We start from the raw sequence: 18,376 nt of genomic DNA, 5'->3' as shown, positions 1-18,376 counted from the left end.
CATATGGGGATGGATATAGGATTGGTGAGATGGATAGAAGGGTGGTTGATGGAGAGATATCAGAGAGTGGTTTATTCAGGAGTAGAGTCCAAAAGATGGCTTGTGACTGGTGTGCCACAGGGTTCTATTCTTGGAACACTACTTTTCAATTTCTTCATTAACGATATAGGAAAGGATCTGAGAGGAAGTGTTCACTTGCTTGCTAATGATGCAAAGTTGGGTAGAGCAATAGTGAGTGCACAGGATGTCAAAATTTTGCAAGATGATTTGGATAGAATGGGATAGTTTGGGATAGATAGAATGGGCTAAGGAAGATGGATGTTGATTTAATGTGGCAAAGTGTAAGGTTATGCATTTTGGGGTGAAAAGATTAGCAGCAGTATATCACATTGATGGAAGTACAGACTCCAGGAGATTGATGAGGCCAGGGATTTGGGAGTGTTGATGGATAGGGAGTTGAAGTTTAGGGGCACATTGCAAAAGTGGCAAAATCAGCCCATCAAATCACTTGGTTGCTGAAAAATACTTTAGCAAGCAGAGACAAACAAGTTATTGTTCCTCTATATTGAGCCTTGATAAGACCCCATCTAGACTACTGTGCCCAGATATGGGCGCCAGGGTTTCTTCTTGATGGGGAGGAGGTGGAGAGGATCCTGATACGAGTGACCAAGATAATAGCAGGTCTATGGAATATACCTTATGAGAACAGGTTGAAGATTTGTGGGTTGCAAAAATCAGTTGATATGCAGAAAAGGGGTGATACGATTAAGACATTCAAATTAGTGAAGGGTTTCTATAAGATTAATTCAGAAGATACTTTTGAGAATAGGACTGGTGGTGGGAGGACTAGGGGACATACATGGAAGCTGGGCAAGAATGTGGTTAGCAAGGGTGTTAGAGCTAATTTTTTACTTGGAGAGTGGTGAATGAGTGGGATAAGCTGCCAGTCTGTTGTGGGTGCTATGACTGTGAATGAGTTCAAGGCGAGGTATGATAGATACCGTGTGAACGTTGAACAGAACTGTGGTTTTAAGCATTCAATCATATATGTGTGCCAGATATGGAAACGGACATTACACATGAACCACATCAGAAACCATGAAGTATTTGCATCCACTGATGGTTGCCTTCCATACTATAATGAAAATGAAAATTTTGAGGATGAAATGGAAGTAAAACATCAGAAGATATTAGAAGTAAAACAGAAAGTGACGAAGATGATACTTCCAAGCTAGAACAAGTGACTATCCAGCACTAAAAAATTTATTACTAGATTACAACTCTGTTTCATGCAGGAAGGTAAATATTATACCTGCACTGATTTTGTTTAATTTCAGTCAATAAAACTGAAATGCAACACTCAATGAGTTTCTACATCATTAATTGCTAAGAACTGCATGACTGTTAATATGTATATAAAAAATTATTTTTGTGACAAATGTTTAATTAAAACCACTTGTTTGAAGTTTATAAGTCAGTAATTTTGCTATGCAATAAATCAAAACTTGTATTTTGTCTTATGTACATTCACCTTTTAAACTCCTGACATGTAACTTGGTTTCACTGGGAAAGCTGCTCAATTGGGACAAATTATGCACTTCCTGACGTGGCCCAATTAACTAGAACACAATGTATTTTGCAGGTAAAACTCTTATGATTCCATTCTAATAATTTTTTATGAAAATTTTCATAGGAGTTCTGCAATAAAGAAAAGTTTTTTTTATGTCGGGTTGTGCACTGGTGAGGAGTTTAAGACATGCTCCCATCATGTATCGACACATGTTTTCACTGGCCAATATGTCTATTTTGGAGAAGTAAAAATTTTGCCACTGTTGTCTGAGACCAGCTAATTTACCCTTAGCTGAAAATAGCTTACAAATGTGTGTTTCGGGGACAATATTAACTGAGATCTTTATAACCAAAGGATCCCGTCACTAGTGAATGATCTACACAGGTAATGGCATAATGTAGACAAAAAACAGTTACATGAGTAAATAAACCAAAAAAAAAAAAAAGATAAATTATTTCATTTTGGTTAATATTTCTGCTATTAGAAGGGGGACAAAGTTTCTCATGTCCATAGTGATCCTAAAGCTATATGTGTCCCCTGGGCGGTGCTAAATGAGCAACAGCGATAAGCAGCCAGTCCATCCTAAGGATCTCCTGGCCAATTTCATGATGTCTACTGAATTTATTGAATATAGTGACTTGCAGAAACCAAAATTTAGAAACATTGGCCCTACACTATGTATTTGTCAATTAAATATTGAATCTATTAGCAAAGCCAAATGCAATTATTTATCAAAATTATTGTTAACCAACAATGTTGATGTGATTGCTGTCCAGGAAACATGTGCTGCTGATCCTGAACAGCTCCTTAAAAGAGGTCGCATTCCAGGTTACACTGCTACTGGTGCAACTTATCATGAAGTATATGGAATAGCAACATAAGTGCGAAATCATCTTAAAGAAGTTTTTCTTCTATCTCAAAATATTGTAGAAAACATACATACAGTAGTGATAAAAGTTCAAGATATTACAATTACAAATATTTATAAGCCACCTGGATCACCTTGGCTGGAAAAAATTATTCCTATTGCTGAACATCCCGCAATTTCTATTGGGGACTTTAATAGTCACCATGAACAGTGAAATTATGCTCGAAACAACGAATATGGCGAAAAACTTGTTGATTGGATCGAACTTCACTTAGCTTTGATGCCAAAGACAAAGGCACTTTTAGATCTGCGGCCTGGAAAAGAGACTATAACCCTGATTTATGTCTTGTGAGCAAAAATAATTCAGGTCACCCTATGCAAAATCTGAGAAGGATCATAACTGACTTTCCTCATAGTCAACATAGACCAGTATTAATTGACATTAGCATTTCCATTCCATTTGTAAGATCAAAGCCTATCCCACACTGGAATTTTAAAAAGGCTGACTGGAATAAATACTCAAATGAACTTGACAAATGTATTCGCTGCATATCTCCAATAAGTAGTAATTTTCATCGATTTATAGGTGTAGTCCTGCTTGCTGCCAAGAAAAGTATTCCTAGAGGTATTAGACATAACTATATCCATGGTTGGAGCAAAGAATGTGAATTACTTTATAATGAATATCAGATAAACAATGACCCAAAAACAGCAGACGAACTCCTAGAAAACTTGGATACATCCCGAAGGAAAAAATGGGTAAATACAGTTGAAGGTAAAGAAGGAAACTAGGTGGTAGTGCTCCTTTGATTAAAGAACAACCAAGAATCACCCCAGATCAACTAGCTATACATATTATTAATATATCAAGTATCTCAATCAATAAAAAGCATACAAGATACATAAAGAGAAAATTAAAAGAATTTAGCAAGTCTTCACCTATAACTTCAAATTTTGCACACCCTTTTACGCAGCAAAAAGTTGAAGCAGCCTTAGAGGAATTAAAGCCTGGTAAGGCTCCTGGTTTTGATAACATTCATCCAGAATTTTTGATTAATCCAGGAAGAAATGCAAGATTATGGTTAACAAAGTTCTATACTGACATTCTTACAACTGGTAAACTTCCCACTATTTTTAAAAAAGCAAAATTACTTTCAATTTTAAAGCCTGGTAAGCCTAATCATAAACCAGACAGTTACAGACTTATTACTCTCCTCAGTTGTTGTTATAAACTCTTTGAAAGACTTATTTATAATAGAATAAGCTCCACAATTTTTAAAAATGTCCCAATAAAACAAGCTGACTTCAGACCAAATCGTGTGTGTTGTGACCAGGTTCTCACTTTGGTAACTCACATAGAAGCTGGTTTTCAAAAAGGTTTAAAAACATCAGCAGCATTTATTGATTTGTCAACAGCCTTCGACACCGTTTGGAGACATGACCATCTATATAAATTATATAAAATTATCACATGTAAAACAATAGTCCATATTATTAACAATATGCTAAGAGATAGAAGATTTATAGTGACTATAGGTAATAAAGCTAGCAGCGAAAGGAAGTTAAATAGCGGACTGCCACAGGGATCAGTTTTATCTAAGTTATTATTCAATCTGTATACATCTGATCTTCCAGTAAGTCACTACATCAAGGAAATTTTGTTATACCAACGATATAGCAATAACTGCATAGTATAAATGCATAAGCCGCACAGAAGAAATTCTAAAAGCTGACTTAACTATTCTGGACGAATATTTTAAAAGATGGAGACTCTGTTTAAATAGGAGCAAGACAGTAATATCTTGTTTTCATCTAAATAATAACTTCGCAAATGTGAAACTAAAAATTGAATTGAACAACACTATACTTCCATATAATACATTCCCTAAGTATTTGGGAGTCACACTTGACTGTTCTCTCACTTTCAGTCAACATCTTTCAAACCTGGCATATAAACTAAGGACACGTAATAATATCCTACAGAGACTCTGTGGCACTACCTGGGGTTCAAGAGCCTCTACTCTTCGGACAACAGTCCTTGCTTTGGTATTCTCAAGTGCCGAATATTGTGCTCCTGTGGCTAAATAGCCTTCACACAAGGATTATCAATTCTCAATTGAACAATACCTTAAGATTAATTACAGGCTCTATTAGATCGACCCCAACATATTGGTTAACTCTTTTAACAGGCATTATTCCTACAGAACTACGTAGATTGAATTCTTTAGTCCGTGAATTCCAAAAAAAATTGCTGGTATACCTATTCATCAGGATCTCCCAACTCTTAACGTCAATAGATTGAAATCTCGCCATTAATCACTACGAGCAGCAGAAGAACTAGTGCTAAATAATTTTAATCCTTTATCAAAGTGGGAAGAAGCATGGAAGGAAAATACGAAAGAACATTTGCATAACATCTTTAAAGGTGATCAAATCATCACAGGATCAGATCTACCTCGCAAAACATGGACGGTACTAAATAGAATTCAGACAAATCATGGCACATGTGGAGATACTCTATAAATGGAACAGACAAACACATCTCCAGAATGTGACTGTGGTGCTCCACGACAGACTATGCAATATATTGTAAAAGAATGCACCTTCCGTGCTTATCAGAATGACTGGAATGACTTCTTACAAGCGGCTCCTGAAGCTGTGACCTGGATTACGAACTTAGATCTGAATTTATAATGATATATATATGTTTCTTTTCCTTATTATAACATATTAAGACTTTTACTTTGAACTCTTATTTTAATTTTCCAACTTCTTGGATTAGATCTGTGTTTTCCTTCAAAGTTTTAACTTAAAATATTTTAAATTCTTCAATTCTGTTAATATCTAATGACATCATGATTCTCTTTTTTAACATCATGTTTTTGCTATGAGCTATGTATGTATGTATGTATTAGAAGAAAACTTTTCTGCCACTGCCTGACATGCCATTTGATTTAACTCAATGGATATTTCCTTATCTTGCAGATGAATATCCTTTTTTTATGCATTGTTCAACAATGAACTGAATAACAGATATTTCACTCAAACCTGAGAGATGGGTTTGGGAGGGGAACCACCAACACTTCTGTAACTAGCCATCATTAAGGCAATTAATATAATGTAGAAACAATTCATACTCAACAAATAACATTAAAAATGAAACAAAATAAAAAATCCAAAATTTTATAATCTGATATCCCAAGATAAACTAAAGGAATGCAAAGCCAGATGCTGTTGAAATTGCTGATATATAATTAAGCTTCAAAACATTTTCATAGTAGGAAGATATTATCATAAAATATTATTACCAGAATCACCTTAATTTAATTTAAATAATTATAGGAAAACACACAAAAAAGAGACCAACAATTCAGTTTAAAGCATGTAATAGTATGTGCACTGCTGATATTCAAAATAAATTATATTATAATACAATAATTTAGTTAATAAATTATTATTAAATATAAACAAAAAATTTAATTACAAATTAAGGAACACATGAATGGTGCATATTAGTCATTATAACTTCCCAAAATTAAGAAAGTTTTAGGCAGTCGCTTTTGTTCAGGTTTGGGTTGTGAATGTTTACTTTAAAGCTTTCCTTGTACAGTCTTTCCAGAAGAAAATAACTTTTGTGTAACGCTTTGGTTTTGTTACACCGAATCCTGTGTTTTGTATATAATGCATTGCTTGCTAAACCAGTTGGGTTCTTTAAGTGAAATGTATTCCTAATGTTCTTCAAGACGGATTTGTGCAGAACAACCAGTTTGTCCATAATAACATAAGCAGCAATGCAGGAAATTCTGTAAGAGGAGGATATTTGTCTTTAGGCGAGATAAGGAACATATTAAGTTTGTGAACTGGATGGAAAGACACTTGCAAGTTAATCTGTCAAAATAATCTTGCTACTTTTTCTGAAAGTCCTTTAACATATGGAATACAAATTCCGGTGATTTCTTCTTGAAACAGGTTAAAACAATGGCCATAATTATTAATTATTTTTTGATAGTTTTTTTCATTATAACCATTCTGTAAGAGGAGAATATTTGTCTTTAGTGAGATAAGGAACATATTAAGTTTGTGAACTGGATAAAGGTAGTTCTGATAGTAAATAGTGCTTTGTTTAGAAGATAATCTGTAGAACATATTTTATAAACTCCTTCGACTGAAGATTTGATTACACCATATTTCTGACAAAGGTCATGATGTAATTAGAATCAACATATTTACCAGTATGCGTTGGTTTTCTATATATATAGAGAGAGAACTGTAGCTTACTATTTGGTTGATGTAGAATGAGAACATCCAGAAAATGAAGACAAGTGTTATCTTCTACTTCCAGGGTAAGTTTGATGCGTGAATTTACTGAAACAATTTTTTCAAAAAATTTGGGAAGATCAGGCAATTAATTCCATACAGCAAACACAACATCTATGTATCTGTACCAAACCGATTACTTTAGATAAAATATATTCAGAATATGTTTTTCAAACTGTTCCATGATGTAATTAACTAGAGTTGGGGAAAGGGTAACTCCATAGCTGTTGCCTCTGATTATACAGTTTGTTCTGGCAGCTAAAGTATCCTGAATTAATGACAAAGTCAAATAATTTTACAATATTAGGAGGAAAGTCTTTATAAAGTAATTCAATCATATCTGTCAGAGGGATATTTGTAAACGAGTGAGAGTGAGTAAACAAGTGAGAGTACATCAAAACTTACTAGAAGATCTGTAAAGACAAACCCATAAGTGGGGTGTAAGGATAATCTTAAAATCTACTGAATTCTTTATGAAGGAAGCAGAATTTCCAGTAAATAAAGAAAGAAGATTATATAGGTATTTTGAGACTGTATATGTAGGACATCCTATGCACTTAAAAACAGATCATAACCTATTGTTTTCTTTATGCAATTTAGGAAGGCCATACAGTCTTGGAGCAAAATGATGATTTGTAATTACTGATTTGTAATTGAGTTGGGTCTCTAACAATACTTCTGTTAGAGACCCTTGAAGTTTTCTAAAATAATTGTTCTTATCATGAATTACAACTGCTCAACCTTTGATGTCCTGGCCTTAGTAATAATTAGGTTTTTATTATGTAGAGGAATGGCAGTGGAGGAAAAATGTCATAGGAAGCAGCAGCACATCACGGTATTGCACAGTCATTAGACAAATCCGTAAGTGCAGTTGGACTAAATTGGATGACTGGCCATGGAACATTTTCTGAAGTGCCGAAGATCACTTCCATCTGGGCAGTGATGTGAATAATCATAACTGCAGAATTTAAGCAACCACAAACCTGCACGTTGTGCAACAGATTCCGCTTCATTTCCTGAAGGTCACTGTTTGGTGTGGTTTTACAGCGGAATTCATTATCGAACCTTTCTTTTCTGAGGGGCTTGGTCCTGCTGGTCTCATCACCTGCACTGTTAATGGCCAGCGATATGCATCGCTCTTAGCCAATCAGGGATCGTGATTTTAGATGACAATGTATGAGTTTATTGCAGCTCAAACTGCCAGCAAATTCAGAAGTTTGGGTGGGAACTTTTCGACCACCCGCCCTACAACTCCCTATAAGGACAGATTGAGGGTTTCTGGATTGCAAAACTTGGTTGATAGCAGAAAAAAAGAGGGATATGATAGAAACATTTAAGTTTCTTGGAAGTTTTTTTTCACTTGGTTAGACTATAAATTATATATTTAGTTTAATCCTTTATCCAAGTGTAAGCAAACAAAGTTTGTGCCTGAAGTATCTTCAGGACTAGGGAAACTCGTGGCAAAGGTAGACTAAGTTCACATCACTTTCCTTAGTATCCCATAATGCTTTACATTATGGGATAATAAGGAATTCTTACCATAATGCATAGCATTATACATGTCCGCAAGGACATGTATAATGCTATGCATTATGGAAAGGGTCACTACCCAGATCAGTTTTGACCTTTATGAGGTCTCTTCAGTGGGAGCCAGACCCAAGGTTGAAGCAATGCAGAACTCATATTTCCATATGCCAGTTGCCAAAAGGTGTCACACATTATTAAATTACTCTGGATCACCTCTGAGTCTGGCTCCCACTGAAGAGATCTCAATAAAGGTCGAAACCGGTCTGAGTAGTGACCCTTCCCATAATGCATAGCATTATACATGTCTGCAAGGAGATGTGCTTTACATTGTGGGATACTAAGGAAAGTGATGTGAACTTAGTCCACCTTTGCCACCAGTTGTCCCAGTCCTGAAGATACTTCAGGCGCAATCTTTGTTTGCTTACACTTGGATAAAGGATTAAACTATATATAACTATACACATCTGGGTCTGGTTCCCACTGAAGATATCTTAATAAAGGTCAAAACCAGTCTGGGTAGTGACCCTTCCCACAATGCATAGCATTATACATGTCCGCAAGGAGATGTGCTTTGCATTATGGGATACTAAGGAAAGTGACGTGAACTTAGTCCACCTTTGCCACGAGTTGCCCTAGTCTTGAAGATACTTTAGGCACAAGCTTTGCTTGCTTAAACTTTGATAAAGGATTAAACTAAACATATAATTTAAGTTTCTTAAAGGATTTTATAGAGTTAATACAAAGGAAATATTTCAGCACCCAGCTGAAATATTAACAAAAGGTCATCCCTCGAAATAGGGTAAAAGAAGGACAAGAATTTTTGGTTGGAGAATGGTGAACAAATGGAATGAGTTGCTGGAGGAGTCAGTTGTGAGCACTTTGTCTGTTAATGCTTTCAAGGAGAGGTATCTGTTGATAGATACTGTTTTGATAGTTTGGGTCTCTCACAATGAGTCTTAGGACTCCATGTTGGTGCCCGTGCAATAATAATAAAAGTACTACTGGCTCTAAGAATGTAGCTAAGAAACTGAGTTAACAGTAATCAATAAATGTCTCTGTATCCATTATTAACAACAGTGAACAGTCAGATTACTACTCAATTTGACCATGAGCAAGTTCAACTCTGGATTACAACTTTAAATTGTAACTGTTAAAAATGCCACATACTAACAATGAGCAAATTCACATTGAACTTCACAGCAAAATACTGCAATGGAATAAAATGTCATTCCAAATGCTTTATTTTAAACAATGATGAAATTCTGAGAAATTTTTTTTCATTAAAACTAGTTTGATTTAAAAATTAATGTAATTGTATATTAAAAAATTATATTTTCAAGAACACAAAAACTGCAATATTGCAAAATTATTTCAATATGTGTGAACAACCAACAAGTAATTAAGGAACAGTTAAGTAACAGTTGTTATGGTATCAGTGAAGAGTGCTAATGCTGTGACCTCACAAGCAAACTGCAGGATAATTAACGCCATAGCCATAGAGAGACCTGTTAACACATTTGCATTGGAAAGTGTTTTGCAAGTTTATCATATCCAAGGGACTTCTCATTACTGTATGTGTGCTGCTTCTGCATCGGGCAGGCTCACTAACAAAATTTACATGGCATTTTAGTTGCAACTCTTTTGGTAGAATTTTATTTGAAGTTAGCATTTGCAATCTGTCTTAATGACATCAAAAATTCCAAATGCAATTGAACAAACCCTTATTTCATGTTGGCCTAACATTTGTCCAACTTTCACTGAAAATTTGGACAAATGTTCGGCCAAATGTTTTTAGTTAGATGCTGTGTTTGGCAGTACAACAGACAGTTTGCTTGAGTATATGCAGCATAGTTTCTGTGGGAAGGCACGTTTCATTAGGTAGTGTCCATTTCATCCCAGTTGTCTCTAATTGCACTATTTGTTGACAAATATATTACAAAGACGCAAATGTCTCTATATATAATAAAATTGCTTATTTTTCTTGCATCTGCAGTATAGTGGCTGTTGGGGAGGACGTGTTGCTCACTATTTAGGGACAGCTGCTTGCATTCTTCAGACAGTATATATCTGGAGAGTAAAAATTTATCTATTCCTAACTGAAAATGAATCTTTCTATATTCTATAAGAATGCATCTGATGAAAGCCAACAAACTAGAAACATATATGGGAAATCCACAAGTTCCAATGAAGAGTTTCCTGAACCACTGTCAAAAAGAAAAACACCACATCTGATGAAATTCAAATTTTTGTAGCTGTAATGAATAATTAAGATGATGATTTCAGTTCAGGTATTATATTTACAGAGTACTTTCTCATCTGACAAGGAAGACATTGCACAAAGTAAGGTTTCTGAATTTTCAGTTTCAAAAGAACCCCTAGAAACAGGATAAGGGAAGGACAAGAATTTTTGCTTGGAGAGTGATGAATGAATGAAATGGGTTGCCTGAGTCAGCTGTGAGCACTCTGTCTGATGCTTTCAAGGAGATGTATCTGTTGATCGATACTGTTTTGATAGTTTGGGTCTCAAATCATCTGTTAAGTACCATGGCAGTACCAGTTCAGGAGTATGGTAAAGATAAGAGATAAGATACACTACACATCTACACATCACTTATGCAGAAAATCCATCTGCACTGTACTCTGCATTTCTAACTGATGACCTAATGGAATTTATGGTAAGAGACACTAACAGATATACAGATCAGTGTTTATCTACAAAATTATTTATGTATATCAAGGGCAAATATTCCAGGTGTGTGGTGCTCTTCCGCAGAATAGCAATATCACTGATATTATATTTTTGCATTTGTTCATGTTAAAGACTCCCCTAATTGCATTCAGTCTTCGAGCAATTCCTAAAAGTAAATACAATATACTAATACTTCATGAAGAGGACACTTTTCAATGAGTAAACACTGCATCACATTCGTGTTGCAATGTTTGGGTGAGCTTTCAAATTACATACACCTTTGAGCCCTTTGAAAAGATGTACAGATGTCGCAATAGGTCAAATTATTAGCGATTCAGCAGTTTTCAACTGCTCAGAGGCGAGGTAGGGTGAGCTCATAAACAATAGCATCTAGAAGCTGAGATTGGTTATTGTGTCAACCAATCCAATTGAACGTTGTCATTTGTCGTGAGATGCTATTTTTGTTTTCTGAGTTTCGTCTGTTTTGCTTGTGTGAACTGACGTCGTAGGCAAGTTTTTATACATAATATTAAAAGATTTTAATATATAATTTTCAATAAAATTATAACTCTTTGGCCCATGTTTACGATGGGAAAGAGAATTTTATAATCAAAGGAAGTAAGCTTCGTCCTCCTCTTACAAATTTTACACCTTTGAGTAATTCAAAAACATCATCATATGTTCACTGCATATCTACAGATGCCATGTGGTCACTCCATTGCTCGGTGATGTGTCACATCAGGCCTCGCCATGTAGTCCTGTTGTATGTGTTAGATCTTGTATGATGACTCTTAACATGTATGGGCTTTAATAGCAGTAATCTAGTTTAATACCGACATCCATGTTTGTGATATAGATGAACATAAGATTCTCATGAGTGTATTTGAATAGTCTGTCTGTTTGATTATTATTACCCTGCTTTACTTGTATTTTAGTATTAACCTTGATTTGCTTGATTATATGTGTTGTTTAAATTGTAATGTTCTTAGATAAATAATAAATGTGTTTTCCCATGTATACCTGAGTAAGAGGTTGAATTTTACCACTCGCGAAAATATCAAACCTATGTTTAGAGGAAAAAAGGGGAATTTAAGATTGTCAAGGCCATGACTGAGAACTCAATCTACCTAACTACTTAATCTATATAAGGTATTACTTGAATTCTGGAAAAGTTTCTTTAGATAAGAATTTCTATCCTAGAGTTCTGACTGGTGCAGCATTAACAAATAAATTTCGTCAGAGCTTGAAGAGAGAAACGGCCCCAGAAAGTCAGGTTAGAAGCCAGATCTCAGTAGGCACAAGGAGAACAATAGAGATAAAATATTTAAGAAAACAACGACGTAACATGTTTTTCTGGAGTCTTCAACTCAGTGAAGATCAGTCATTCCACACACAGCAAAATCTCATTTTTTTTTATGCATACCTGATCTTCACTGAGACGTGCATTTCACAAACACGTGCATTTTATTATCTTTATTATCTTAATAAAGATAATAAAATGTAGTTTTGCCTTAATAAAAAAAAAAAGTGTGAAGATCCAACACATGTCGTGTACAACTATGCAGATATTTGAAGGGTTTTTTTTTTCCTTTTTAATTCTTTCTTTCCAATTATCTTCATTCCATCTAAATTATTTCTGCAACTGTTTCTTGCAAATAAATGAAAGAAAAAATAATATGCTGAGTGAAGAATTACATGTAGAAAATAGATAGGGAAAAAGACATTGTGAAATTAAATTTGTTTGGTCTGAAAAATGATTTTAAAAATTATATCTATATTAATGATATCACAGATGTTTATTACACATATTCCTTTTGTATTCTCTATATAGTACACACATGTGCTTGTGTTATCATTTTTTTTTTATGTAATGAGAGTTGAAATCCATATCAGAATCTTGTAAAAAAAATAGTGCTACAATAGTGTAAAAAAATAATGCTAAACTGAAACCTATTTTGCTCCACTCTAAATAAAAATACTGCCTTTTGCAGATGATATAAATACATATTCGGCAGAAGTAAATAAGTTGCATCACTGATTGTTTCTCCAAAGACTTTTTATGACAGCATGATTTACAAGGTAGAGTGTTTGAGAATGGAACAGTAGTAAATTTTATTTTCAAATGAAAACTTTACCTTACTAAAACAGACTAGTATTATATTCAGTCAAAAGCATAAACAAAATACAAAACATTTCATATTGCAATACAGTTTTTATTGAAACACTTCTAATATAAAAAAATGGAAATTATAAAATCAAATAATATTTTAAAAAAAAAAAGTGAAGATAACTGAAGGATTCAATTCTTTTAATAAAGTAATTATTAAATTACTATGTTTAATTATAGAGAAAATATAGTTATGTTCATTATGTTAATATAATATTTACCTGTATATCACCACCAAAATAAATTACTCTACTTGCAGCTGACATTTTTCCACTAACAGGATGATAGAGAATATCATTTTTCTTGCCTTCTATACCTTCTATTCCAGTTAGCCTTCTCAGCTGGTGAGCATCTACTGTTGATACTTGTAAAGACATCCTAGGAAGTAGACTGAATAAACTCTTTAACTGGAGAATAACCATAATGATAATGGAACAGTAATGCATCCAATATGAATCATTTTAGTATATTTCTGTAAAGCAGGAAAAAATTATTAGTAAATAACAATAAAAAAAGTAAAAAAAAACAGCACGACACAGTGAGTTCAGCCTGTGAATTATACATGCAACTAATATGCTACTGAACAAAACATTTCTTAGACAATTTCTTAAAACTGTCTAAGAAGTGTACTCATTTCTTAGACAATCACAAAATTTCCTCACTGGAAATTAACATTTTAAAAGAATTACAAACTATATGAAGTCATACATACTGAATAAGAAGAAGAAATTATTCCAGTGAAATAAATATTTTTCTCAAGATTTTTTTTTTTTTTTTTTGGAAAATATTTATTTCACTGAAATGTATGCAATGTCTATTTTTCTATATAGTGTATGTATGTATTATTATGCAACACCTCCAAGGATTCATCATGGGAGTGCATCCTACCACACACCTCACAGTTACCCCTACTGTTTAATTCTTCCATCACACACCACCATCAATGCCATCTACCGCCATCACCACCAATAGCACTATTTTTTTTTATCTATAAATTGCATGTGTTCTGATGGCAGATTTGCTGTATGCGGGATGAAAAATCCGAGTTTCCAGGAGAAAAAAATCCTTCTACCCCTATGTGATTGGCTAACTCACCTTCAACTGAAAAAGACCACATAAAGATTCCTCTTGTCATGATGGGAATTGAACTCGGGCCTTTTCCAATCACAGGGCACAATGTACCAGCCTATATATCACTTGTCAGACACAAAACACGTGCTATAAAATCACTCTACTGTGAAAAAGCCTCTTTCATTAGAACACTGATAAAAATTAGTGATGTGGGAGAACATGAATAAAGCTTATGTATCCATGAAGGATGCCAAAAACAAGTTTCCTCAAAATAAAAGTTCTACTAAGGCATATTTGTGCTTTTTTAAATAACTTTTAAGCTTATGCAGCCTAAATAATTAAACTGTGCCACCTGTTCTATCATTTTATTTTCTATGATTCTTTTTGACATAACATGATCCCAACCTTTAAATGCCATGACTTTTTTTTTTCTTTTGTGAAATTATTGTTGGCTTATTTTGTTTAATTCATAAACTGATATTTGAAGGTCATCTTTACAGTCTTGTAATACAATCTGCTCATCTGCATACAGCATTTTTCTATTTCCATAACAGTTCTTCAGGTTAACCGGATAATGTTTGTTTTCCACATTTTAATAATCCTATCACATCTTTATATAATCTTTTTATAGCTTGTACCAAATCTAATGGATATCCTTGTTTTTCATTATATTCTATAATTTTTTTCTCTGTGTATTTTATCAAAAGCTTTTTCATAATCTATAAAGGCCAGATGAATCTCTAAATTAAATTCTTGTCTAAACACAATCTTCCATGTCTGAAACCATTTTGCTCAGACTAGACCGTTTGCAACATTTCTAAGTCTTTAATTCAGGATTTTGTATTGTAAATTTTGTAACCTGTATTTAATAAACTTATTCCTCTGTAATTTCCATGATCATCTCCAACTCCTTTCTTAAATATAGATATAACCTTAGCTTTTGACCAATCTGATGGAACCTGACATTTCCTCCAGCAGTTATTAATTGCAAGAATCTGTGATGTAAACATTCTCTACCATATTTCCAATTGGCTCTGTATTTATGCCATCTAATCTGGTTGATTTTCTAATTTTTTTTTTAATATCTTTATTGCTTCTTATAGTTCTTCTAATCTAACTGGTTCTGTATCAGTAATGATTTCTTTATTATTATTTTCTCTTATTAAATTTGGGTCATACCATAAATTCTTGTGTTCTATCCATAGTTTCTCTTGTCTTGTCATTTATGTTGATTTATGCTGCATCTCTTTCTTCATTGTTCATCATCATCATCATCATCATCAAATTCCTACCATGTACCCTCAAGGGGTGTACAGGATATGACAGTACTACATGAAAAATTTACTTCATTACTAACTTCCTATCTACAATTTTCCTCCAAATCAGTCTGTTACCTGTCAAGACTTCAAGACTATCAGGTTTTTTTATATTTCTGTCTTGTAAGGCACTTTGTACCGTATCAATCCACCTATATCTTGGTCTTCCTCTGGGTCGTTTTCCTGCCAACTTCACAGAGAACACTTGTTTTGCTAATCTTTCCTCTCCCATTCTATTTCAGTGACCATACCACCTGAGATTAGCTCTGTTAACGCATTCCTGGATGCTGACAATGTCAAGTTCTTTCCTAATATCTTCATTTTTAATATGATATTGCCATTGATGCCATCTGTTCATGCCTCTAATCTTTCTCAGGACTCTCATATCTGCGGTCTCTAGTCTTTGGTCACGTATTTTACTTCTGACCCAGCTCTCAGATCCATAAGTTAAAACTAGTTTGAACACTGTGTTGTATACAGCTAATTTAGTGTTCCGACTAATTTCTCTCTTATTCCATATGAATTTATTCAATTGACTTCCCACCATACCAGCTCTGCTGATTCTGTTGTCTATTTCTATATTTAATTTACCATCTTCAGTAAAAATTGTGCCTAAGTAGCTGAAATGTTTTACTTGTTCCACAGGTTCTCCATTCACAACACAGTTGACATTTTCAATGATTCTGCCTATTTTCATTGTCTTTGTCTTTTTATTGCTGACCTTCATACCATATCTATTACAACAGCTATTCAATTTAGTCAGAAAATCTTGAAGACTTGTAGCGGATTTATTTAGAAGTATAACACCATCTGCATAAAGCAAAGAGCTGACATTAACATCTCCAATTTTGATATCAGGTTTAATACCACTTTCGTTCATAATGTGATCCATATAGATAATGAATAACAGAGGGGATAATGTACATCCTTGTCTCACACCAGATTTAACATTAAACCATCTTCCTGTACTTCCTTCAATTCTAACTGCTGACTTACAACTCAAATAAAGACTAAGTATTGCTTGATATAATGCCCCATTCACACCATATAACTGCAGCGTATTGAATAGCTTCACTCTTGGCACCTTGTCATATGCCTTTTCCAAATCGACAAAACTTAAATACAGATCTTTGTTATATTTCCATGCTTTCTCGACTATTTGTCGTAAAGTGAAGATCTGATCCTGACAGCCTCTATTTGGCCTGAATCCAGCTTGTTCTTCACCAAGCTTTTCTTCCACAATTCTTCTCAACTGTTTCTCAAGTATACTTGCATAGATCTTGCCAGGAACACTCAGTAGGGAAATACCTCTGTAATTCTCACATTCAGTTTTATTTCCCTTTTTATATATGGGTACTATGAGAGCTCTACTCCAATCATCGGCAATTCGTCCCTCAGTCCAGGCTTTCTGAACTATGCAGTGCAGCCATTGTAAGACTTTTATACCACCATACTTCAGCATTTCTGGTCGAATATCATCTACTCCTGCTGCCTTTCCACATTGCAAGCCTTTTATGGCTTTTTCTACTTCAAGTATGGATATGTATTCCTGACTGCATGCCTGGTCAATGTTTTTTTATCACTGTGCTGTCATCACTGCTTGTTTCATTTAGCAGTTTTTCAAAGTAATTACTCCATACTTCAAGGATATCTTTTTCTCCTGTTTTCATGTCACCTTTATCATCTCTAACTCCTTTTACAGCACTCTTTCCTCCATTCCTAAGCTTCTTCAATAACCAACAGAATATTTTGCCACCTTCTTGATATTTATTTTCTATATTCTTGCCAAAGTCCTCCATGACTTTTGTTTAGCTAGTTTTACACACTGTTTAGCTTACTTACATTTGTCTCTGTATTCTGTAAGAGAAAAAGCTGACTTATTTGCCAGGAACTTTTGATATGCTTTCTTCTTTTCCTTCACTGCCTCTTTAACTTCCTGTGTCCACCAGGGAGTTCTGATTTTTTTATCCTTGCACACAACCTCACCACATGCCTCTCTGGTAGAATCAATCAATGTTTTCTTCAGAGTTTGCCACTGAATCTCCAAGGTTTGATTCCTGTTCTCAAACTCTTTCATTTTCTTTTCAATAATCTTTCTGTATTTTAGTCTACAGTTCACATCTGAGAGCTGCTCAACTTTTATTCGCTTTAAAACTTTCTTACATGTTATTCTTTTCAATATGATATTCAATTTTATCCTGCTCAAGACTAAATAAATAGTGATCACTTCCAATTTCAAATCCTCTGTACACTCTGGTGTCCTGTACCAGGAAGAAAACATCACTATCAACAATAACATAGTCAATGAGAGTTTTCTTATTCCTAGCCTCTTCTCTCCATGTGAATTTGTGCACATTTTTATGTTGAAACATGGTGTTAGTAATAACCAGTCCATGTCCTGAGCAGAAATCCAACAGATATTTGCCATTATTATTAGCTTTGCTCTTTTCTCCAAATTTTCCCAAAATATTTTTGTATGTCTCACAATCATTTCCTACTCTGCTATTTAGATCCCCAACAAGGACCAACTTTTCCTTTTTCATTGTGTCAGTTGCTTTTTCTAAAGCGTCAAAAAATTCCTCCATTTCTACCTTAGTAGAACCTTCTGTGGGACTATAGGCACAAATAAGTCTCATTGTCCAGTTCCCCATTCTCATATTTGCCCACATTACTCTACTTGAGACTGACTGCCATTCATGAAGATTAGCCTTGTATTTTGTGTTGAATACTATGGCTACTCCTTTTCCTTGATTGTCATTGCCTGAATATAACATTTTGTATTTATTGCTCAGAAAGATCTCACCAGTTTTGGTCTTTTTTGTTTCAGTTACCCCTATTATGTCGATCTGGT

At 34.3% G+C, this 18,376-nt stretch overlaps 1 protein-coding gene across 1 annotated transcript in view; it reads right to left on the bottom strand.

The window, feature by feature from the left end:
• The window catches only part of LOC150100471 (mitochondrial protein C2orf69 homolog), a 49,593-nt gene that overhangs the window by 7,403 nt on the left and 23,814 nt on the right, over positions 1–18,376 (bottom strand). Inside the window, exon 2 of the mRNA XM_090402842.1 lies at positions 13,360–13,610. Coding sequence (XP_090258968.1) covers positions 13,360–13,584 — 225 coding nt within the window. The 5' untranslated portion in view covers positions 13,585–13,610. The remainder of the gene's footprint in view (positions 1–13,359; positions 13,611–18,376) is intronic.

This window comes from Typopeltis vanoorti, chromosome 13 (genome assembly GCF_054136105.1).
Source record: "Typopeltis vanoorti isolate ZY-2024b chromosome 13, IOZ_Tvanoo_1.0, whole genome shotgun sequence".
In the NCBI taxonomy this organism is placed as follows: domain Eukaryota; kingdom Metazoa; phylum Arthropoda; class Arachnida; order Uropygi; family Thelyphonidae; genus Typopeltis; species Typopeltis vanoorti.
This window is presented reverse-complemented; position numbering and strand designations above follow the sequence as displayed.